The sequence below is a fragment of the Pocillopora verrucosa genome, chromosome 12, assembly GCF_036669915.1.
Source record: "Pocillopora verrucosa isolate sample1 chromosome 12, ASM3666991v2, whole genome shotgun sequence".
Lineage (NCBI taxonomy): Eukaryota > Metazoa > Cnidaria > Anthozoa > Scleractinia > Pocilloporidae > Pocillopora > Pocillopora verrucosa.
This window is the reverse complement of record NC_089323.1, coordinates 11,187,397-11,212,327: the sequence shown is the minus strand read 5'-3', so window position 1 is coordinate 11,212,327 and position 24,931 is coordinate 11,187,397. Positions and strand designations below refer to the sequence as shown.

At 38.5% G+C, this 24,931-nt stretch overlaps 1 protein-coding gene and 1 pseudogene across 1 annotated transcript; both read right to left on the bottom strand.

Moving 5' to 3' along the window:
• Nucleotides 1–7,512: 7,512 nt before the first annotated feature.
• Nucleotides 7,513–10,492, bottom strand: LOC136277176 (uncharacterized). The gene is made up of 2 exons (XM_066158867.1): nucleotides 10,400–10,492; nucleotides 7,513–10,305 (listed from the first exon to the last, which is right to left on the bottom strand). Exons 1-2 carry the CDS (start codon nucleotides 10,490–10,492, stop codon nucleotides 7,513–7,515), a joined length of 2,886 nt encoding a protein of 961 aa, XP_066014964.1.
• A 4,514-nt stretch (nucleotides 10,493–15,006) lies between these two features.
• LOC131781344 (uncharacterized) lies at nucleotides 15,007–18,137 on the bottom strand (annotated as a pseudogene).
• Between the last annotated feature and the right edge of the window lie 6,794 nt (nucleotides 18,138–24,931).

Sequence of the window (24,931 nt, the reverse complement as noted above, 5' to 3'; positions counted from 1 at the left end):
CAGTGTGCAAACAAAATTGTTCCTTCTCTTTCCGTGATAACCCAACATGAAATAAGAGAGTCGTTCATACGCTGGGAATGTCTCACCTTTGCTAAAACAAGAAACTTGTCGGCGATTATGTGGCCTAGCACGCTTGCGATAAAACCAGAGACCATTTGGTTATATGCTTCAAGACTTCGGAAAGCTTTAAACTGTTTCTGAGTGTAGAAACTTGTCTCCAAGACAAGATAACACAAAATATCTGTGGATTCAACAGGAGGCAAACAGTCCGGCTTAAAGTCCTTCCCTTCGACTAAAACTGGATCAATTCCAATTGCCGCTATTTTCTGTAAATATCGATCTCTCACTGGAAAATCCAGCTGCTTCGCGTATTCGGATATCGGAAAAGAATAGTCGACCCCGCTTTTGTTCTGGGACTCTTTTTCTTTCTCTTTTGAATCCATTTTACTTATGGGAATGATAGTTGTGGAAAAATTACGGGGATTACGCAATCGAAAGTGGTACACCAATATGGCCGACCGGAAATGATGTGACGTCACGTGAAAACGATCTATTAGCAATCTTGGCGAGACACGAAGCTAGTTCAAAAGGGCGACTGGGTGAAAGATCACTGAATAAAGCCCCTTTAAGTATGATTATTTCAGTGATACCAACCCCAGGGATGCACACAATCAGCGCGATCTAAAAGTGAGGTTTGGCGCGGAAGGAAGTCCACCAAACAACTCTTTAAAGGTCTCGGTATCCATCGGCATGGTAACGGACGCAAGTCTCACGATGCTGGTTGTTGGCGGTTTCTTCATGTTCAGCTTCTCTACAACTAACACAGCCATGGTCTGCAGCAAGCCTGGAGTTCCTTGGTGGCGTGTACTAAACGCTTGTTTTGGGCGCTCGTTTGTATCCGTTTCATCCACCCAGCTATTGTACTTCTTTCCATAGCCATGCCAGCGGACGAGGTACTGTACGCGACCGTGAACGTCTGGGAGCGTCTGTACGCTTATTGAGCACTTTCGATACTTCGTAAAACTTACACATGTTTCTTAGCTCTTCTCTCAATCAGGGATTGTCGAAAGTGATTATGACATGTGTTTACGAGGCTTTTATATGTAAGTATCATTGATAATTATGAGCTTTTCAACTGCAGAGCAATACCCTAAGTTAGTGAATGGCCCTCCTCCTGAGTGGCGTCGCGTGGGCAAGGATCTACATATGTTATCGTCATACGTGTTTAAGATGTCACAAACTGTGAGATATTTGGAATTGACCCCAACGGTCTGTCCAGAGAGCCACAACATCTTTTAATGAACTGTACAGTATCATTTTAGCAGCCCTGAAAATGCTGATTCATTCTTGCCTCTTAAGTTATGAGTTCCAATTAATTTCTGTGCAGAAATTGAAACTCGGCAGAATTGTCAACTGAAATGTCAAGACAATTTTTATTTAACTGCATATACATCCTGATGATTAACTAACTTGGGATGATTTTAGAAAAATCACCAAAAAGAGCTGATAAAGAGGTATTTATAACAACTAGTTCAGTAGTGCTCATAACTGCAGAATTGATAATTATTTATGTTTTGAGAGTGTATGTCAATCTTGGGTTTGAACAAACAGAACTAACAAGTTATAATAACAGAAAAACATGTACCCACCTCAAATGTTTACCTATGTCGGATGCCTTCTGTGAATGTGTTGACAAAACAGTCAATACACAAACAACTAAATCTTGTTTTGATTGATACATCAACTACAACAGAATTCAGACAACAAAAATGATTAAACTGAACATACAGTCATTCAACAATCTTCTGTAACCTTTGATTCAAGGATCACTTGAAATTTGATTAAAATTCTCATCCCCTTCAGCATTTCCAGAAAATACGAGGGAGAAGGTCTTCTTAATTGGGTGTGTCTATTTCATCAGGAGGAGTTTAGGTGTGAAATTCAAGAGCAATGTTTGGATAAGTCAATGGCAACATGCAGATAACGGAAAGCCTTACATCAGTCCATTCTGTTCACAACCATGTGGCAATGTAGAAAAAAGGCTCTGATATATTAAAATAGTTTAACATAATTAATTTATGCTTGATCTCAACTTCAGAATATTACTCAAATACTGTGGGAATTTTGTCTGTTAAATGAGTGTGGCCAGGGAAAGATGGGTATGTAAATTGTGATGGCATTTCAAAACTTTTTGAAAGTTAGCAACAGCAACAGGAAAAGCGTACAATTTTGCCATATACTATTACCAGTAGTAAGATACTGAAAGTTATTTACCGTAATATATTGAAAGTAGTGTAATATGTCGTAAAATAATGTAAATGTAGAGTATTGTGTAGGTAGTGTAAGTAATCAAGAGTAAGTCATCTACTGTAATCAAGGTTATTGTAAGCTATACTTTGTCAGTAGTGTGTTCCCAGTAAATTATTGTAAGTGACATATCGTTACTGAGCCCTGTACTGTATTGTAAGTAGAGTAATGTTTTGTAAAATGTTAAAAAATGTTGCCAAAAAAAATAATAAAAATAAAGAAATTACAAAAAAAAAAACCATACACTAACCTCGTCAAAAGTGTGTGTCAAAAAAGATGGCACTGTGTAAGTGGCTGCCATTTTCAACATCAACATTGCCAGTGATACCACCTCCTCAGTGCGACCTTCATATGTTCCAGTAACTAGGAAGTTTAAGAGAATACTTGGACCTTAAAGTTACTTGTAATTTGTTTTGAGCATTCACTTTTTTGATAATCAGATCTTCACAAATGGAAATAAGCTGTCACCTCAAAACCTTGTAGGTTACAATATGGTTTTTCTACATGTTTGCAAGGTACAATCTGCACATAGAAAAAGAAATGATTTGGATTCTAAAATGTTTCACTGCAGTTATGTAACAAAAACAATTTCATAAAATGTTCTACAGGTGATTGTGTAAAAATTATGATAAAACTGTAAAGCTTTCTGCAAGAGAGAGGAGGGGTGGGACACGATGTATGTTCCTTCATTATTTCTTTAGTCAATTGGATCATTGGAAAGCTTTCTGTCTCTCTCTCTCCCTCCCTCATTCATGGAAACCAAATAATAACTACAAAATGCACATGGCCTGGAATTATTAATTGTGTTGTAACTTACCCTTTCTCTCCATTCCGGAAAAGGATGGATTTTCGGACAAAGTACCCACATCTAAAAACACACTAACAAATGTTCAGATCAATTGGCTGCATGATAGAAATTACCCAGAGAATAAATCAACAACCCTTTCTGCAATGTTGACAAGTTATATGCTTATTTTATTATTTAGGGATTTATAATTAATCATTAAAAGTTATTGATATTCCAACCTGCTAGAGGTTCGTCATTGAGGCAAAATACTCCTGATTTGTCCTCTGAAATTAATAGTTAACAACCAAAATATTATTGGCAGTGTCGTTTGTAATGAAACATAATGAAAAGTATTCATACACTAATAATGTATAGCAAAAGTCATGACTTGCAAATTGAAATCAAAGTTTGTCTGTTGCAATCTTTCTTCTCAAAAAATAGTGTGTAATAATAAGGAACTTAAAGATTAAGCTTCAAAGTTTTTCATTTGAAACACATGAATGACAGAAGATCTTACACAATTAAATTTGCTGGTCAGTGATTAATCAATGTTCTTGACTTTTGAATTAGACATTTATATTGGATATTTTTGTGCCTCATAACCTTGCCTAACACCACTCGGCCCTGATGAATTCTCATCCTCATCATCAGTTGTAACTATAATTTGATCTGGAATATATGTAATTGTATGTAAAGAATTGAGAGATACTGGAGCTTCCACTTTTGGCACCTGCCCCTGCATGGAGACCACTCCATTGCTGGAAAATCCAGGAAATTGGGCCATGAGACCCCACACAGAGGGGAGTCAGGGAACTGCCACAATGAACTGTCTAACAGAGGAAAAAGGGAGGGAGGGAGGGAGCTCTTATCCAAAACAACACTCACTGTAAACAGTCGATGTGAAGGCTGTCAATAAGTCTCAGTACAGGAGCACAAAGATCCTGGTGCATGCACATATCAAAAAAACTACTAACTATAACATGAGCAAACACACGCGCTTGTTGTTGTTAACTCTGTTAAATTGCATGTGACTGCATTTATTGTCCATTTAGAACAAAAAACCGGAGTGTTAAACCTATTGTATTACTCTTTTGAAAGTACAATTTAGGTTGAATAACTCATCACCTAATTGAGATTGAGTGATAAATGTACAGGGTGAGAGTCTTACCTTTGCTAAGGCCGTTAAGAATCTCCGGGTTGATTCTTAAAAATAAACAACTAAGTCAAATCCATTCTTATTCTGGCCCCCCCTTACATTGCGCATAGATATTCTGCATTAAATCATAAATTGGAAATAATTAAAAGCAGCCTTCAATGGTATGAAATCAGTTGTATGAAATTTTTAATCTTTCCGAACTAAAATAAAATTCCTTGACTTTACCCTGATCTTAAATGGAGGTGGCGTCATAGTCAAATCAACCGTAGATGACTTACACATAGTAGTATTTGTGGCAGTTGCTGTAATGATCAACAAAAATATCAAAGTTATGCATACACTTCTCAATGTACTGATTTGTGATTATCATCTTGTGGTATTGATATGCCTTTATGGGCAAGCTAAGTTGCATATAAAAAGGAACCCTGCATACTGTTCACAAATTTTTGTTTATAAAATTTAGTGTCATTTATTATTGCAGAATAATTCAAAACTCTTCGTCCACAGAAGCTTATGTCTTTGCATTTAACTCAAGGCATTTGCAACATGAAAGCATGCCTCTCTTTCTATTAACATCTTGTTTTACAACACTTTTGCTCAGGCATGTGCAGAAATAGAGACTGACATGGAGTAGCAGATTGAAAATTTACAAGAAACATGCTGGACATATTAAGAACTGTTAAAACTGGTTTTTGTTTTATGACATAAAATTAAGACTCGCCCCAACAGAGCACTGATCCTGCTTCCATAATCTAATGACACTCTACATACTTACATGGTAAAGGATCAAGCACAAAAAAGATCTTTGCAGAAGAATGAGAGGTTGAAAATTCACTCACCAACTCATCCCCTGACATTAGCCCACTGTGTATGTCAGCCATTGCATGATTTGTAGGACTTGATAAAGGTTAGTCTGCAAATGAACAACAGACAGTCAAATCAATTAATTAAAAAATTCTTATTTACAACAAATGGAAAATATCTGGGTGTGTGAATTTCACAGATGGGCTATAAATTGCTGAAAACAATTTAATATAGTGAAAAAGTCATGGCTTTTAATTTGCCCATAAACAGTTTAACGCTCTTTCCGAGACATAGATGTTGATGGGTCTATATCATCACTCTTTACAATCAATGCTACAATATGTTATCAAAAAGACTCTCTAACCTTAGATGAACACGTTGCTATCATTTTTTTTGACACAATAGCTTATTATAACAACAGTACGACCTACTAAAAACACCCTTAGTTTTGGCTTTAAGTAGTCACCTTAACAGCTTGTGCAGGTTGGATCCAGAGTAAACTCGAAACCACAAAATCCATAGATGTTCAATCAATACAATGAATCAGCCGCTTGTGCATAAACGCGTACACACAAATAAATTTAACTATATCAAAAAGTGTAACTTTCGAAAGTAACAATCCCCCTAAAGAAGCCATAATAGGAAGAAGCAAATGTAACTGTGGAAAAGAGCACGCATTAATAAGTAGGATCTAGTGACGAAATAGAACTGTTCAAACCTTAATAAAAGGCCACCCTCGGGAAAATGGATAATGGATAATGGCCGCTTAAGGTGGCTCGACTGGATTTTTCAAAAGTCATACTGTTCAAGTTTGAAAATTAACTACGACGCCACGAGCAACGTTATGGTAAAACAATTACCACAGCTGTATTACAAAAAGATGAAAGTTTGTTGTGATTGGTGTTATGTTGACATCGGAGTTTCCATAGCAAGGTAATGACGTCATGACAGTTTTTGCTTTCGTTCGTATTTCTCAGTACCATGAGGTTTTTTCGTAAATCGCTCACTGGAGCTTTTATCTCTTGTTATTGCCTAGATGTTGGCCAAGTTTGAACAAATTCAATGAGAGCATTTTTGAAAATTTTGAGGATGAAGTTTTGAGGGTTAAAAATACAGTAAAAACATTGTTGTCGAGATAATTTGGTGATATCTAAAGAAAACGATGCGCCTTGGGAATGCCGCTATACCACGTAGTTGCTTTATTCCACTTCAAATTGTATGTAAAAAGTTGGCGAGATTGCTCTTACCGATTGTGAGAAAAAAGGGTTTGATGCCTTTGCATTCAGATGCTCTTGTTGTCATTTTTGCGTATAATTTGGTCTATGCCAACAAATATTGTAATATTTTAAAAACTGCTCGATAGATTTTTTTAAAAAATCGTCATTGCTAAGTTGTATTTTCATTGTATACGGCCTGCAGTTTTCAAGGTTATTGAAAATGTGGAAGTTAATAAAATTGGGCCTCAAAAGTACTAATTTGTTATCCCCCATATCGTGTTTACAAGTGAGCGACCTCATTATTCACAGGCATTGTTTTAAATTCTCATATCCGCGTGCACAACTTCAGCAAAAAATGAATTTGCATCAATTAGAAAGTTCGACTGCATTCGGAGATTTTTTCCGAAACATGTTAATATAAACTGAAATTTTAATGAGCTGATTTTTAAAGGCATTTGTCACGCAATTATGCTGTAATGCAGCAATGCCGAGGGTATCTCTGACGAGGAAACGGAAAACTGTTGCTCTGCAGAAAAACCAACTGACCGAGCACTCGCAAAGAAAGCTCCACGGAGCTCGTGAAAACAATTAACAGTTGTCTCGGAGCTAGAAAATCATTCACAGACGAGGACAGACGAGGAAAAAAAGCCATATATTTTGTTTATTTATTTTCTCACCGTGGCATAGTCGCGTTTCCTTTTATTTAAATTTGTATTACATGTCTTATCTGAAATGTTCATTTAATTACCAAGTATTATTGTTTAACAATTATAATATACAGAATCATATATGTATTTATATAAGCGATTATTCTTAAATAAATATTATAACTTTAACAAACGTGAATCGGGAAGATAAAAGTCAATAAACAATTTTCTGAACAAACTCTGATATTCTTTCTTTTTTTCTAATTTTTACATCGATCACCTGAAACTGCAAGGAGAGGCATTGCTGCCAACTAATGATAATAACATTCACCACTGAGATATTACATCTCTAAACAAAACTATAATTATCTAATGTCTCCTTAGAAAAAAAATACTAATAGCCAACATAATCTTAGCAAAATAAAAAATATACAACAAGGGGGTTTGGTTCGGCATTTGCGACAGTATTATCCTGTAAGTTGTCTGTAACAAACTTTGACGAGCTTTCTTTTTCTTGCTTTTAAATCATAATCACCAAGACATTCCCGCCGGTAAATGAAAACATCGATATCATTCATCAATGAAAACCTTAATCTAAGATTGCATTCGTACAAAATAGTTAACCACTGCTGTGAGTATGTTTAGGTTTTTCGTCACCCTTGGCTTACTCCGCTTTTCTTGAATTTGCTCAAAGGACTCTGGAAGAGCTAGCACCGCTAACAGAGCTTTCGTTCCACCTTTCTTGTAAACACCCTGCATTGTTTCGTAGTCAAGCCCGGCCTTTCCCATTTTCTCCTTCATTCCTTCGGAGACCGGGAGGCGATGCAGCGTGGACTTTCGGGATTTTGCCTCTTGTGCTGAGTTCATTTTTTTTACGAACAGTTCTGCAGGAACTGCGTGCGTCTGAATTCTTTCAACAGATACTTGCAGAGGGGACTGAAATAAAATACGCGACAAGGCGGTAGCATCTTCTTGTGCATCATGTGCATCAAACTTTTCTTTCAGTAAAACTTCGTAAACGTCGGACAAAGATTTGCTCTTGCAGGAATACAAAGGGCTACCTTTCTGCTTCATTTCTGTCGAAACAATCTTTAGAGAGTCCACAAGGACAACACCAGTAGCCAGGAACAATTCAAGGAGATTGTTCCTTCTCAGAGCATTGATCAGAACTGGGAAGTCAAACTTTTCACCATTGTGTGCAATAAGGACAACTTGGAAGGAACGGGACTGCTGTTTTAGGAAACTGCAAAAATCACTGAGACCCTGAGTTTGCGATACGGCCTCCAGTTCTTTCCCTCTTCTCAATAATGTTTTTCTGCCCTTACAAAACTCTACACTTATACCGTGGACTTGCGTCGCTGACTGGCCAATAATTCGATTTTCTGGAAAAAGGTTTACCGAAAATGATTTGGTTTCAGCATTTGGTGGAATGCATGAAATCTGCAGAATATCCGATTTCCGGTCTAGACCTGTTGTTTCTATGTCGAGGGCCAAATGAAGAAAACGTGAACGTTGTTGGATTACAGGTAACTCGGAGACTTCCTGGCTGTTCCCTTCGTTGGATTTTGGGAGATCATCGGTATAATCATTAAACTCCTCCTTTGTCAGACATGCCTTTAGATCGTTCATGGTTGCATTCGTGATGGCGGCTTTCTCTTTGTCGCTCTGTTGCCAGCCGATCCCTGTCTCGTACGTTGCTGACTCGCGTTTCTCAGCAGAATTGGTCTTTTGATTCTTTTTCTTTCGAGAGTTTCTTCTCGCTTTTTTGAACTCTTTTGTTGACTTTCGCTCGCCATCCCTTTTCCTTTTCTTGTCAATTTTGTCGGTGTTCTGTTCTGTGATATGCGTCTGTGCCAGACCCATTTTTTCCGTGGCTAATGTCAGATATCTGTTCCCTTTGTTAAACTGAGCTATTCCTGCAGCGGTTCTAAAGTCGCTGCTTTGCGAGCCTCCATAATGTCTTATTTTCGGCGCTTTCGAGCCAATGGAACTGTTTACACTTTCATTTCTCTGTGATGAGCCCGCTGGGGCCAGCTTTTTCACGGAGTCATGAGAAAGAAATGGTCGAATAGCTTCTTCCAAGGTTGCACGTAAATCTTCGCCCGTCAGGTCCTTGCCTCCTGGAAGACTTCCGTGCTTGTAGCCTTCAGGGTCTTTTTTGTATCCACACCAGGAATTGCTGCAGTTATCGTGTTTGCCAAACGCGTGTGGTACGATAGAGGTGAGCCCTTCGAGTAGTGAGGATGGCTGGCCCTTGTTTTGGTTAACACAGTAGGTGAAGCTCTTTTGGATGTAGGATATCACGTTAGGAGTCAACCCTTTAATCTTTCCTTTAGCCATGTATAATCTCGTTCCCAGTGTACGACTTGCATGATTCACATCACTCCATTTATCAATGTCGTAGTTAACCAGCGTTTTGAGATGGTTTTCTGTGACACTGTCGTCATCTCCCACATAAGTCGAGTAAATCACTCCACTTTTCGGGGCGCTTGAAAAAAGCTCGACTGCTACGTTTGCCTCCATACTTTTCGAGGATCCTTCGTGGTTTTTTCGACAGTCGTGGCTTTCTGCTTCTTTATTCTTTTTCTCCGCTTCGTCACAAACCCTACACATTTTATTGCGAGTAGCATAACTAATGACTTTTCCGGTATGTAACCCCACTGCTGTGCCCACTCCTGACGACGAGTCGTGACAACGTCCTCGCTTTCTCCAGCCCATATCGTACGACACTCCGAGTTTTACTACTTCCTCATTTCCAGTCGTGGACAACCGCTTTTCTTCCTCATTAAACTGATTACAAGAATCTTTAGCCACTTCTTCTACTGCTTTTCCACTTTCTCTTTCCCGCTTTTTGAAATTGCTTGAGGAAATTGATGGTACACCAAGTGTTGTAAGAAATCCAGAGGTATGCGTATGTCCCAATCCACAATGCAGTGCACCAAGCCCAGCACGGGAATTAGCGTCGAAGGTGGGAGGGCCTCTTTTTCCAGTACGATGATGCTCGGCCGGGCGTACGATGTTAATAAACTCACATTGTGTGCATTTAACTTTTAGTACTGGACACACTCCTTCCGGGCGAACATTAAAACTATTACGTAAATCTAGGGGTCCTTGTTTACAATTCACACACTCGCTCAAAGCGGTTGTTAGCATTTCCAAATTAACCACATAACACTGATCCATGTTTACCGCTTTTGTGTACGGCAGACTTGATCTCAAGGTGGGTCCCTCCGGAACATTGTCGGCTGTATTGCCTAAACTTATTTCATTTCTAACTTTATCACTCCATCGCTGCTCTCTCATTGCCTTGCATTGTTCTTTCCTAACCGTTTTGGATCTGTAATTAGCTGGACGCCCTGGTTGAGACTGTAGCTGCTCCTCAGCATCCTGTAAACAAAATTTACTAGTTATATAACAAATCACTGACAAATGGAGACCCTCATTGAAATAATGTAGAAAATCGTTATGAAAACATCCATACCTGTGATTCACTTCGTCTAGCCTTCTTTCCTACGGCCACGTTGTTCTGCAGAACAGCAGTTTTCCTTTTTCTAGTCAGAGATTCTCTCGGCATTGCTGCATTACCGAATAATTGCGTGACTAATGCTAAAATTTCAGTTCATATTAGCATGCTTCGGAAAAATATCCGAAAGTAGTCGAGCTTTCTCTTTAATGCAAATGCATTTTTCGCTAAAGTTGTGCACATGGATATGAGAATTTAAAACAATGTCTCTGAATAATGAGGTCGCTCACTTGTAAACACGATATGGGGAGTAACAAATTAGTACGTTTGAGGCCCAATTTTATTGACTTCCACATTTTCAATAACCTTGAAAACTGCAGGCCGTATACAATGAAAATACAACTTAGCACTGACGATTTTTTAAAAAAATCTATCGAGCAGTTTTTAAAATATTACAATATTTGTTGGCATAGACCAAATTATACGCAAAAATGACAACAAGAGCATCTGAATGCAAAGGCATCAAACCCTTTTTTCTCACAATCGGTAAGAGCAATCTCGCCAACTTTTTACATACAATTTGAAGTGGAATAAAGCAACTATATAGCGGTATCGTTTTCTTTAGATATCACCAAATTATCTCGACAACAATGTTTTTACTGTATTTTTAACCCTCAAAACTTCATCCTCAAAATTTTCAAAAATGCTCTCATTGAATTTGTTCAAACTTGGCCAACATCTAGGCAATAACAAGAGATAAAAGCTCCAGTGAGCGATTTACGAAAAAACCTCATGGTACTGAGAAATACGAACGAAAGCAAAAACTGTCATGACGTCATTACCTTGCTATGGAAACTCCGATGTCAACATAACACCAATCACAACAAACTTTCATCTTTTTGTAATACAGCTGTGGTAATTGTTTTACCATAACGTTGCTCGTGGCGTCGTAGTTAATTTTCAAACTTGAACAGTATGACTTTTGAAAAATCCAGTCGAGCCACCTTAAAGGAAATAAAAAACCTCACCGTCATTTTGATTACTGGCCGCCTAATAGGGGTGGCCGTTTAATAGGTGGCCGCCTGATAGAGGTTGGACTGTATAACAACGAAAGGGATTTCCACAGAATGCGTCCCCCCCCCCCCCCCCCCCCCCCACTCTCCGTTGGTAACAATTTGATATATTGAAAACGTCATGGCTTTTAAGTTGCCTCTAAACAGTTTCACGCTCTTTCAAGACATAGATTTTGATGGGTCTATGTCACCACTCTTTATAATCAATGCTACAATATGGTATCAAAGAGACTGTAGTATTAGCTGTGATTTGGTTGTCATTTTGCCATCTTGCTTTCAGCAAATCCATAATGCTTAGACCAGTAACTTTGCCGTGTGGGCATTCCGCATGTAGGAATTGCTACAGGAGACTGCTTGAGATAGAGGAACAGAAAAGCAAAACTACGGCACTTTGCCCTGAATGCCGAAAGCACTTTGGCAGAGAGTCACTAATAGTTAGCTATGCCATGGACAGGGTTACCAGCAGTCTAGAAGTTCAATGCTTGAACGAGGATAGTGGATGGAAAGGGCAACTGGGAGAGGCCGAAGACCATAACCGGCAGTGTCCCCGTCAGGCAAAAATATCATGTCCCTTAGGCTGTAAGCTACTCTGGCAATTCAATTATCTTGAAAAGTTTCTTTGTGTCATCGAATGTTTTTTAAAATACATGCACCATCGTACTCTCGGCCGGAACTTTAATGGAGGGTGAAGGTTGTCTATCGCGAAGACAGAAATCGCCTTTGACTATTCACAGCCTCTCTATTCACGCACGCGAAAGAAAAAGCGAGCGAAGGGAGCGCGAAGCACGCAGGGGTGGAGGGTGGGTTTAGCAAACGAATCGAACGACTCAGTAACCATGTCTTACCCAGTCAAGTCTTTCGTTCTGCGCTGGCGTCCATTTTCCTCGCGATTCTATCCGTGCGTTCAACGATGAAATGAAAATACGAGAAAACAGAAGGCTGTAAGCAGTCTAAAAATCCTCTACGAAGTTAATCATGGCAGTGTAGTTAAACCGTTGATAAAGAAGTAAAATTACTGTAAGTAAGTAAAGTTATCTTTTGTTGAAGTTTTAGACTTTGTGGTTCGGAAAAAGAATAAAAGTGTTCCCACTTCCTTCCCGAATTTATTCATCAAACGTTCACTGATTACTTTTTTCATAATAACCTTTGTGTACAGGAAAAATTGGAGTTTGTACTTTTTGATTGCAGGAGTCAGTTTGCTTTCCATTTGAGCTCATGTCCATGTAAGATTGTGACTTGCAAAGTCAAAGGATGCAATCTGATGTTGCATAGGGGCGTGTGGGAGGACCACATGGTCAGCTGTGCACTAAGCCACTCAGTTTTATATGAGGGCGAAATACGGAGACTACGTCTTCAACGATCGGGCCAGAAGGTATAAAATGATAAAGAATACACACTGTCCCACTTACCATTTGATTGTAAAAAAGTTTTATTGTTTCTTAAATAACCGAGGAAGTCGTTTTAGAATGGTTATGGTTATCAGTCAAGCAATCAGTGACTCTATAGAGGGATAGATAAGTCACTTAATCGTACACTGAATTACGTCATCATTTAATCATTTTATTTTGTCATCAATGAAGCAATTGATTAATGAAGGTAAAATGACTAAGTAGAGTCCAATGCGTCTGTAATCGTACGAGTGATAAACAAAATCGGACAACCGCCAGGCGGGAGTCCGATTTCTTAATAGAGAGTATGATTACAGACAGAATTGGACGAGAGGAAGTCCTTTTACCAATTAATCATAACCATTAAAATTTCCCCACCCCCCACCCCTCCCCCCAAAAAAATGCTTAAAAATACTGCAATCCGCACTGTCTTAACAGTGAATTCAAGGACATTTTATTTTTCAAACAAGACGATGTAAGGGAAACCGAACTCTTGAGAGAGGACTTCGTGTTCTCTTTCACATGGATGTTAGAAAGGGGTAGCACTACGGTGGCAAGCGCATCTTTCAGAGTGGGCAACGAGAAATGGAGGGGTGTGCGGAAGGACGGGAAAATATTCCTCCAGTTAGAATCTTCCGTAAACCCACAAAAGATAAAGGCCAGGTAAGAGATTAAATCTCAGTAGGTAGTTATCGAAGCCTCAAAAATACTGTAAGTGAAAAGTTGAAAGTGAAACCTTCCATAAAACAATAACCCAGGGAGAAATGGTACAATTTGAGAGAAATACAGTTTATTGGAACAGAACGTCGAAAGTTATGTAGCTATTATAGTAAACATCGACGGGACAGAAGAAATGCAAATGCACAGGGATAAGAGGGATCACGTGAATAAGATAAGTAACTGAGTAACCATATCTAAATTTCTCTCTTCCTTAACAGTATCATCCTACTGCCCGTTAAAAAAGAAGAAGTAGAAGCCGAAGTGCCAATTACTGACTTAAAAGAAGGGGAGATGGTTGGAAAAGTGAGTGAAGAGAGGAAAACAAGAAATGGGCAGCCAAATGACCGGTTAATAGTAAAATTTATTATTAGTACTTTTGTGCATGTGTAACTAAATTTAATAGAAAGTTAAAATTTCATTTAATTAAATATTTCTGCCCGTCCTGTTTCCGATTTAGGCGTGCCCTAAACAGGTCAGTATAGATAGTGTTGGATATATAGTTAAAAACTAAAACAAATTGATATTCTAGGTGTGAGTTTTCATTATCTTGAATTTATTTTAGTCGCAGAGGACTTTATGTATTGTTTATAGTTTATGTGATAGTTTTGTTAAAGATCATGTTAATAGGAGCATACTTCTAAATTTTTAAAGTAAGCTCTCAGTGTTTCAGTTTGGGAAAATTCCCTTTCCATTAGTGTACAAATTTTTTGGGGTTATTGTTTTTAAGGGGGGGTTGTTGTGTTTATGTTCATAAAGTATAATATATATATTTAGGCAAGCCTAAAAGCGGAGCTCGCATTTTTTTTTTCCCGCACGTCTCCTCAACAAAACTAAAGCCCCTACTATGGATAAAGTGCGTGGTAATATTAGTGGATTTTCATTCGCAACTTCTCCGTTTCCGTATAGAGGACTGATTATAAGATAGTGCCCGTGGTACAGTTGGCCGCGTATGCTAAAAGTAAATTAATTGAATTGAATTGATTAAATTAATATATTGATTATATTAAATATATATTTGTTATTAGTCATTCAGAAAGCTTAAAATACTTTTCTTTTTGGTTGTCTAAATCAGCCCTACAGTTCTTTTTCCAACAATTCTTTTTCCTTTAATATTTCCCATAAAATTCACTGTAATATTTTTCCTACCTAATCAATTATTTTTATTTTAGTTAATGATTAATTTTTTTCGCTTTTTTACTAGTGGTTACTAGTGGTAACTCGTGTTTACTTTTAGACATGATCCATTCTTCAGAGCTATGTCAAATAATAGAAGTCATGTGACCATCTCTATAGCGTGCACAAAATTTATCTTAATTACAAAATTTAGGTAAAACTAAATTGGGTTTTAATTTCTTTCAAATTAATCTTTTTAATGAAGAACTGAGAGTATTTCAAATAATTGTCAGTTTAGTTTTACCCTAAAGACCCTTACAACCTTGAATGTTTAATCCCAAAAGCACACTTCTTTACACTTGACATAATAGCCAAACACACTGAACATATTTACTTTAGAAATTAATCCAAACTGAGCTTCCTGTTCACCTTTCCTTCCCTGTGCTTTCTCTATCAGTTCTTTTACATGACCAGTAGAGGGTATTACAGTGAGGGGTGAAGTACCTAAGAACATAAAGTACAGGGAGAGATAAGTATTCACAGCCTCTCTTCAGATACGCTGTAAGTTGTTCCCCATAAGTTGTACTCTTAAAATAATACTAATGCCACATTACTGCATTGAGATAATTCTTCAGAGCTATGTCAAATAATAAATGGTTATTACTGTTCACAATAACTTTCCATAATAACTTTATACATCTTTTAATTTTGTTTTTACCTTTCAGTTTCTCTGTCTCAACAATCTTTGTCTTCTGTTTCCATTTTTTCAGCTCTTCTTGATTTTGTGGACTTTCACTGGTTGAACTTATGGAGTGGAATTCAGAAGATAAAGCACCTAAAATCAGATTTTCAAGAAGACAAATAATGAGGCAATCACTAAATACTGACATTCAAAACCATACAACAAACCTCACATCATATTCAAAAAACCCCATACATTTTAGCTTGTTTTATTTTATTTATATTTGGAGCCAAAGATAAATACAACCAGACAGAAAGGAAAATATACTAAGAATTTTTTTGAAAACAAATCACTTCAAGCTGCAGATTGTCATTGTATACATAGTCAGCATGAGTTTAGTCATGAAATAATTGTTTCTATCTTGATCAAAACCTGGACCCCCCTCTACACCTCTGTTAACCCTATGGTGCACCATGTTGAATAAGTGATGTGTTGTGTTTTTAATCATTCAAAACATTTTTGCAAAGGACCAGGCCTTTTTCTTTCTTTCAACTGACCTCTGAGTGCATCCTTCTCAAGAAAGTACAGTTTGTATGCATTGTACTCTTCGATGTCCATTGTTGTTTTCAGCTTCAGTTCTGCCAGGTTAAGTTCCTTCAAGATCTTTTCAGTCACAAAACAATCTTGAACCATCTTAACCAAACGGCCACATGAGTACTCTCTCCATAATTCCTCCAAGCTCTTGAGAGAATCGCACTTTACTGTTATCATCAAACTTCCAACAAAAACACCTGTAATGCATGTCCTAGTTTTTTCTAAGAATTCCAGAAACTCATTGCGTTCATCCATACTTTGTGGTGGTGTAGTATTAAGGTAATTAATAGTAACCAAGCACAGGACTCTCTTTTCGAGTGGTTGGAGATCTTCTAAATCTGTATCAGATTGTCTTTTTCTCTTTGTGCCCGAAGCTGTGGATGCCTTCTGATATCCTGCTGGCTCCAGTGCTGAAACTGAAGCTGTAAGCATTATGATCTCCAAGTTTCATGTGTTTCACATCAACCTTGATTTTTAATTTTTGATCTGTTGATTTGGAGCAAAGTGTTTAAATTAAAATTGTCCTTCAAATCCACTTGAAACCGTTAATATCACCTTAAACTTCAAACATATTGGATGATAGTCTGCTTGCAGGTCCTCATTATAAGAGAGCTGCTACACCAATGTTCCTTCCCCCAAAACCTGAAATCACACAGCAATCTTGCAATTGAATAGTACCCAATACACCAAAATTTTGTAACATGACAAATTTCATATCTGCAAGGACGCAAGAAAGTGGGAAAAAGTGAATAGTGAGTGAAAGGGAACTATTACAGCTGGTTTATTCATATCAAAACATAAGCAGAAATAAGTCATGCAATCTGGCTGTGCTATCTACATGAACCTGCATTTAGTCTTTTACACAAGGTTTCTATATTTCCAAATACAGTAGGTTAAAGAAATATCACCTGCATCTAAAATTTAAGCAAAGATAAAATCATTGAACATACCATTTTCCACTACTTTCTCAATCAGCCCTTTAAACCTCTCACATTCTGCTTTCCAAGAGTACACATTCCTGTAGTTCTCGCGAAGCTTCACAGCATTGACTTCCCTCTCTTCTGCGCTTTCTTCATACATCTCTCTAATCCTTCGTGCCCATTCACCTTCATCTTCATCTGATCCAACAATGACAGTGTTTCCACCTTCTACTTTTTGCAAAGCCTCAGCTATGCCAGATTCACCAGAGACTAGAACAGGGACACCAGAAGAAATGGCTTCGAGGGCGACAAGCCCAAATCCTTCAGTGCGGGATGGCAGAGCAACCAAATCTGACTGATAGAACATCACCTTGAGTTCCTCTCGTTCACTGCAGTATCGACGGAGGGTTAGTTGGTTCCGGTTGATTCACGTGTTGTCAAGAAACCATTGCTCAACTTTTCGTTGTTCACCGGGAGATGAGCCAACAAATGTCAATTCAAAGTTCTTACCAAGAGAACCAATGGCATTTGTAATTATATCATAGCCTTTCAGGGAAAGATCCTCAAAGGCAGCTCGGCCAAATACAGACACATTAAATTTCTTTACTATTGATCTGTCTACGGCCAACTTTGATTCATTGGAAAACTCTCCAAAGATCTCAGGATTGATAACCTTCACTTCAACATTAAGCAGACGTTTGCTGTACTTCTGTTGTAGACGGGAGCCAACGGCGACAACTGCATCCGCTGCTTTACACAAATCAATTTCCATCTTATGCTTCTTCTCGTTCTCTTCGATTGTATCTTCTGCAGCCGTGTCAGATCTTTATATTTCCCAAGGTCCTCACAGTATACGTGAACAAATTGGATCCATTTACACTTTGTAATCTGTGCATGGGAATACGCAGGACTACCTAGCTTTCTTCCATGGCCTATTACCAGATGTGGGTTTGGGAGCTGTGAGGGTGGAAACTTCAAGCACTCGAGAGGGTCGGCTGAACCAGGAACACTTCGAGCTTTGATTAAGTTGACACCAAATTGTTCAGCGTCTTCTCTGTCCCGATCATCGCTACTAGAGACATAGCAGTGGATTTTCATGCTACCAGCCGTCGTTTCTGCTAAATTTATAGCAAATTCTCGATTGAAAGTTGATAATCCACCTTTCGAAGATTTCCATTCGTCACAGAGAAACATGGTTTCTATAAGCTTCTGTTCTTTCTTCTCCTCTTCGCCACTGGCAGCAGTAGATGCGCTCTAACACGCCATTGTTAATAGTGCTCTAATTTCTTACAGCAAGTAATAAGTTTCGCTCCCCTAAATATCACATTCAAAGTAAATTCGTAAAGAACGTTCACATTTGACTCCAATTAGCACACCTTGAGCATCTAATGTTGATGGTTCATGTTATATGATGGTAAGAGTGTCTCGGGGGAATCCGAAGGATCGCATCACGGAAGTTGGGAGTTACTACATCACTAGCGACGAGCGTGGAAAGGAAAAAAGATCTAAATACGAGTGGTCAGCGGTGAAACAACTTTTATAATTCATATCGAGACATATAATTTGTAGTTGCAGGAAACAATCGTGTTGTAAAGCCGAAATGTAAACAGTTTACTCCACTAAATAAAATGTTAAGTAATTTTCCAAAGGTTTGATAGTACATATATCTTTTACTGCTTTAATGAACAATGAAGGCATCAATGGCATCCGAGAGGCGCCAAGAAGAATTAAATTTACGTTTTGTAATTTGCTGCGTGACGTGCGTGACGAAAAAAAGAAGTATCAAGATTTCCGGTTGTAACAAATGCCAATCAAATTTGGCGCGAGCTTAGTTTTCGCGCTTTAGTTTGCCTTTTCCGGAAGATTTTACCATGGATGAAGACCAAAAGCCAACAACGCTAAGAGATTTAGAGATCGACTTTTTGAAAGAACAGCTCAATGGCTTTTCTGTTGAAGGAGATTATTGTTTTGGATATTTCGAGGGAAACAAAGCAGAGATGGATGATCTGTTAGTTTCATTTCAGGCGTTGAACTCCACGTGTTATGTACTTACAGAAAGCCATTCAAAAGAGAAAAACTACAACAGATTTTCTCAAACAGGTATAATATATTGAATTAGCCAAGCTTAAAAGTGGAGCTCGCATTTTTTTCCCCGCACGTCTCAAGGGCTCCACGCCTTGTCCCGGCCAGGACTAGAACCCGGGTCGTCCGACTAGGAGCCCAGTGCACTGACCACTGGACTACTGAACTAAACCGTAGCGTTAGCGTGCCCGCGGCACAGTTGACCACGGATGTTAAAAGTAGCATCTTGTACGGTCGTACGGTCGTACATCCAAATTTTTTCGGCTTGATGGGTTACTACTGTTTTGTATAATTATGGGGCTACGCTCTGCGAGCTCCGCTATAATTAGCTTTGTTATGTTGACTCCTCATCCACAGTAAATATCTTGCTAAATGCTTTCTTGCCATTGTTAAAGTTGAATAATCTAAAATGTCAGTTCATATGTAGGACTTAGTGATCAGTGATCGCATGTTTCAAACAAGTGGGAATAGTGTAACTTTTAACTTCCTATTTTGCTAGATAGGTTTTTTTCTATTTAGATGTTTGTACAAGGTTTGTGAAATTAAAACACTCACTTTTAATCCTATTACAAAGCACGAATATAGGGATACACATTGAATTTTATATATATATTTCTAAATATGTTTAAAGTGTTATGAAGTTTATTAAGAAAGTAGGGACAGCTATTGAGAACTTGAAATAAAAAAAACTCAGTGTCATACCATGTCATGACGTACTTTTGTTGGGGGCGGGGGGTGGCAAAAAGTTTACCAAATAATTGTGGGAAAATACTGGTCAGAAATTTTTGTCTTCTCTTAGACAAATAATGTACTGCTACTGGATGTATTCAAGTAGTGTACCATTTTCTCTATATTTGTGATGTATAATTCTGTTTACATCAACGCTTTTAAGGAGAAAAATAAAAATATTGACATGAATATGACAAAAGAAATGCTATCGATCAATTGAGTTTCTTAACTGTTAGTGTCATACAATATGCCACAGTAACAGGAGATTAAAAACTACTTTGAAACAAAAGCATATTATTTTGAAGACTAATTCCATTGGATACAATAAATTCTTCTTTTCATGGAGCTATGACACTGAATGCTGAGGAAATGATTGATCTGCGAAACATTGTACATCTTAAGTCTATCCACTTGGGGCTAGACTGTATCACAGACGGACCAATTGGCAGCGGATCCAGAAATTTTAGATAAAGAAGACAGGAGAAATGTAAGCAGAGCGAAAGCGACTCTCCGCTACCTACCCCCTCCACCAAACCAAATTAACGATTCCGCTAAAAAGGTAAATTTTGTTACAAATACAATTCCCAACGATTCTCCCAGGGCGAATCTTGCTCGGTTAACACGATGTGGTTATTATATTGAAGTAAATGATTGGGTGTTGCCATACGGACCGTTTCCATGGAAACGGGCATAAGCAGTGGAATTTTTTCTTTTTGAAAGGCTCGAGTACTAACCGAACAGGAGGGCCCAACTGGGTATTATCATATGACCCGCACGGCCCCGCGCGTTATTTCATAAGAAAACGTAAAAAAATTCCTTTTAGGGCTGTCCGTGTCGAAGTGATAGGGCCGGGAAAACGCGTCGTAAAACTAGAAACGCGCACGCCCCGCAAAATCGATGCGATTTAAAATTTCGGACATGAAAAATTTAGATTCTTAAAACGTTTTATTTCTTTGATGAAAGTAAACATTCTGTCGGCGAATTTTGCTATCCTGACGAAGTTTCCGACGCAGAACTACTTCAGTTGCCGAGTCCGCTTGGAGTTAATCGAAACTGGGGCATAAAAGGAGAAAGGGGCTGCGCAGAGAAGATCTTCAATCCTACCTGGACGAGAGAATGTGGCGGCAATTGAGAGGGGGCAGCTATCGAGTGATTATGCGCAATTTCCTTGCCATTTTCCCGCTACAATCTCCAACCGATAATGCGGTACTTTAACCTTAAACCAACTACATAGCAGAAAAAAAAAAGGATGGAAAATTGAACATAGCCCCTTAGAGGTACCAAGAACATGATTTATTGACTTACCTTAAAATTTTTTCAACCCTAAGAGGAACAACTTTAAATTTTTTTAAGTATGTTAGTTGCAATGTTTTTATTACTTTTTCTTTTGCTCTGGTAGGTAGGTGCAATAAGTTTAACGGTTCAATTTGTTTCATGGACCTATAAATATTACAATATAACTTGAAATAGGTCTAGACAAATGAATAAAGTTGTTTTAAAACAGAATCTAGATTCCCGTTATTTACATCAGAATAATAAGGCAAGACCAACATATCAGCGGCACCCCCTCTTTTTGCAGACGAAGTAAAAAAGTAAAGAAAAATTAGGTTGAATACCATTAAAGAAAATGGAAACTATTAGAAAAACACTGAAAGCCGCAACGTGGATGGGGTTTTTTTTTAGGGAGGAGGCAGTCAGAAGCCACCCAACAGGACTCCGCTATATACCGAGGTGGGTTTTAAAAAGATTCTTAAACCGAGCAGGGTTATGAACGGTATTCTTAGGTCGGTTATTGCCGTATACGTTATCTACAAACCGAGCACCGTTATGTAACAACACCAAACCGACAGTACATACACCACCCGAGGACGGATTTTTTCCCGAGGTAGGTTGCCCAGAAACAAAAACTGATCCGAAGTTTCTTCACCACGGCGGACTCTCCATCACTTTGTTTTGCAGTGAACACACATCCAAAACTTCCTCTATCGATCTCCTCCTTGTCAATTAGATCACTCCACAAAAAAACGAGGGAAATCATCGAATAATGGACTTCTCTTCGTACGCTCAAGTAATCTAAACGATGGCAACTTGAACACAATCCTGCTTTGAGTGGTTAACACTGAGCTCAATATTTTACCGCCAGAAAAGATGCACGTGTCAGGAAATTGGAAGCGTAAAGCTTACTCGAGGCTGGGCGCTTATTAACTTTTTTCCTACCTACAGGGGTGGACACTTGATCGAATACACGGTATACTGGTTGCTGTTTTAAAATGTATAAATGATTGAATTCTTGAATGATGTTTACACAGGTTTTTTCACCCACTGATTTCGTCAATCTTTTTCGATAGTCCATTTGCGAGGGAGGACAAATTGACCCGAATATTTTGTTTGGGTTTCAAATTCCCCAGGTCAGAAGATCACACCAACCTTTGTCACAGGTTTATAGGTGAAAAAAAAATAAGACTCAACTATCATTCCCGGAAGAAGTTTTAGCGTGCAGTTCAAATCGTAAACATGCTTGAGACTCAAGAAAATAAATGATCAATAAAATAAAATAATAATAATAAAATAAAATAATAATAATAAAATAAAATAATAATAATAAAATAAAATAATAATAATAAAATAAAATAATAATAATAAAATAAAATAATAATAATAAAATAAAATAAAACAAAATAAAATAAATAAAAGATCTTGGGTCAGTTATATTTTCCCAGTAAACATGATAATTCATATAGAAACATGCTGCGACTCTCTCCATGTGCATTTCTGGTGAGGTAAGTGTCGTGTCACGCATTCTAATTATTCATTGAAAACGTAAATTGATTACACCTTATAGGGCCTGTTTACATGGAGTTGGGGGACCCCAGGTAGCTGAGGTAACCCCGCCTTTCCATATAATTTCTTATTTTATTTTGATCACGTTTACATGATAGGTGGGTGACCCTCTTAGGCGGGTTGCCCGGTCTGCCAGGCAGGGTAACTCTGTCAGCCGGGGTGACAATTTGTCATGTAAACGTGTCAAGCTGGGGTAACCCGCTTAGCCGGGGTCGCGTTCATGGCAAAAAGCTCAAAAGCGAAACATGTATGTTTTGAAACTTTGTACATTTCCTAGCCGTCTCATGGCAGAAATCACCAGAAGCCGCAATGGACAGACAACTAAGGAGTGTAAAATGTTCACATTTCGGAATATTTAGCGTTGTAAATCGACCATATTTCGTTTCCCAAACTATTCCGTATAACGTATTAAGTCAACGGTCCCACGCGAAACCAAATACCGTGGAACACAACGCGTGACACTTTCATGATTAAATACGTACGTGTCCGAGAATTAATCTTTCGTCTTTCTCGAGATGTGAGCTTGGGACGCCTCTGCTCAAACGTCTTAATTGCAAGCGCAACAACAACCTCAAGAAACCTCACCCCAGCACCCCGGGGTTGTAAGATTGTATGTAAACGCGTTTTATTTTTCGACCACGGCTAGGCGAGTTACCTCACCTACCTGGGGTCCCCCACCTCCATGTAAACAGGCCCATGGAAAGTACGGCTACAGCGTCAACTAACATTTTGAATTACTTTTGCGCTCTGTGGCCTAAACGACGCATTGAGTTATCCAAGAACGTAGTGGAGATTTCACAAAGTTCACCTCGCAGATTTTTTACTTCTCACTTTCGCTTGCTGTTTTTACTATTATTTAACAGGCTGCGATCCACACTTATGGTGAGTTGACCGATTCATTCTTCTGGCTCGTGGATCGACGTGGAGTTTTCCGCGGGGATTCTCGTTTCGCAAATCACAGAATTACAGATTTCTATTTTGCAAATAATTAGGATATTTCAATTTCGCAAATTACAGTTTCTATGTTGCAAATCATTAGCATATTTCCATTCCGCAAATTACAGATTCCTATTTTTCAAATCGTTAGCATATTTCCATTTCGCAAATTACAGATTTCTATTTTGCAAATCATTAGCATATTCCATATTTCTCTTTTGCAAATCGTTCGCACTTGACAGTTGTTTTGAAATGTTGTAAATAAGTAGGTAAGGAACCCTTGTGATCACTGTTATAATTCTTTTTGCATGCTGTACTCTAAATGCAATCTTTACGAAGTAGCACTGAACTTTAACCGCTTTCAGGCTTCACTCGCACGACATACAAGATTTTTTTTCACAATATTTTTTGAGGAATTTTTGATTCACGTCGGATATTTCTTGTAACTATCTACTCAGGTCTCTTAGATACAATATTGCTCGCTGAAAATTTGGATTGAATTGATGTTAGTGAAGAATGTTGCAGACTGTATGTGAAAATCAAAAAAATGTCGTACCAGGTAAGATCTACTTTCCAAAAAAAAAAAGTGACATAATATAATTACTTTTCGGACCAGTCATAATTTATCACCTGGGAGGGAGATTCTTATTTTAAGGGGATAGGGGGGTTCACATGGTTTTCAGGGGGAACGGAGTGGGATCAGTCGTCGCTAACAGAGTATACACTGGGAAACAATAGAAATTGACTGCCATTGGAGGGAAATTATTAGAATATAACAGTGCCTTGGGAGGGAAGGGGTTGAGTAATTTTATTGGGACACAACTAAAATCCTCCGACCACGTGATAAGGTAATGACCAGTTTCTTACAAATGAACATGCCTTGAAACGATTTGTAAAATATCTGATCATCCACATTCTCAGACAAACTGATGCCTCTAACGTCAACGGTCTCAACTTGCGCACCAGTAATGTAATACATGTCGACCTAACATCTCATCTCAGGTGATATCTTCAGCAAGGAGCGAAATACTTTTGCAGGGACGATGGCCGTGATTTCGCGAGTGCCAAATGGAGTGGGACCATGTATTGTGACATATGAAAGCCAAGGATGAAAGGACTGTCACAACAGACACGGCACCACCACAAACTGCTGCGGAAAGAGTTAGGGGCCAAACAAGAAATTCTGTCAGTTGTTAAGGAGAATTCTGTTCCTGTTAGAGCGAATCTCTTTTATTACACTGAAATAAACACGAGTTAAAGTGTATAGTGTTTCCTGAATTCTCGACTGCGAGCACAGTCAGGCCCATTCCACGCCGCGGTCGCGGTCGCGGTCGCGGTCGCGGTCGCGGTCGCGGTCGCGGTCGCGGTCGCGGTCGCGGTCGCGGTCGCGGTCGCGGTCGCGGTCATAGAATATAAAAAGAAAAAGTTATTTGTTTTGGAAGTGGAGCGTGTTATCCCTTTCCTCCCCCCTC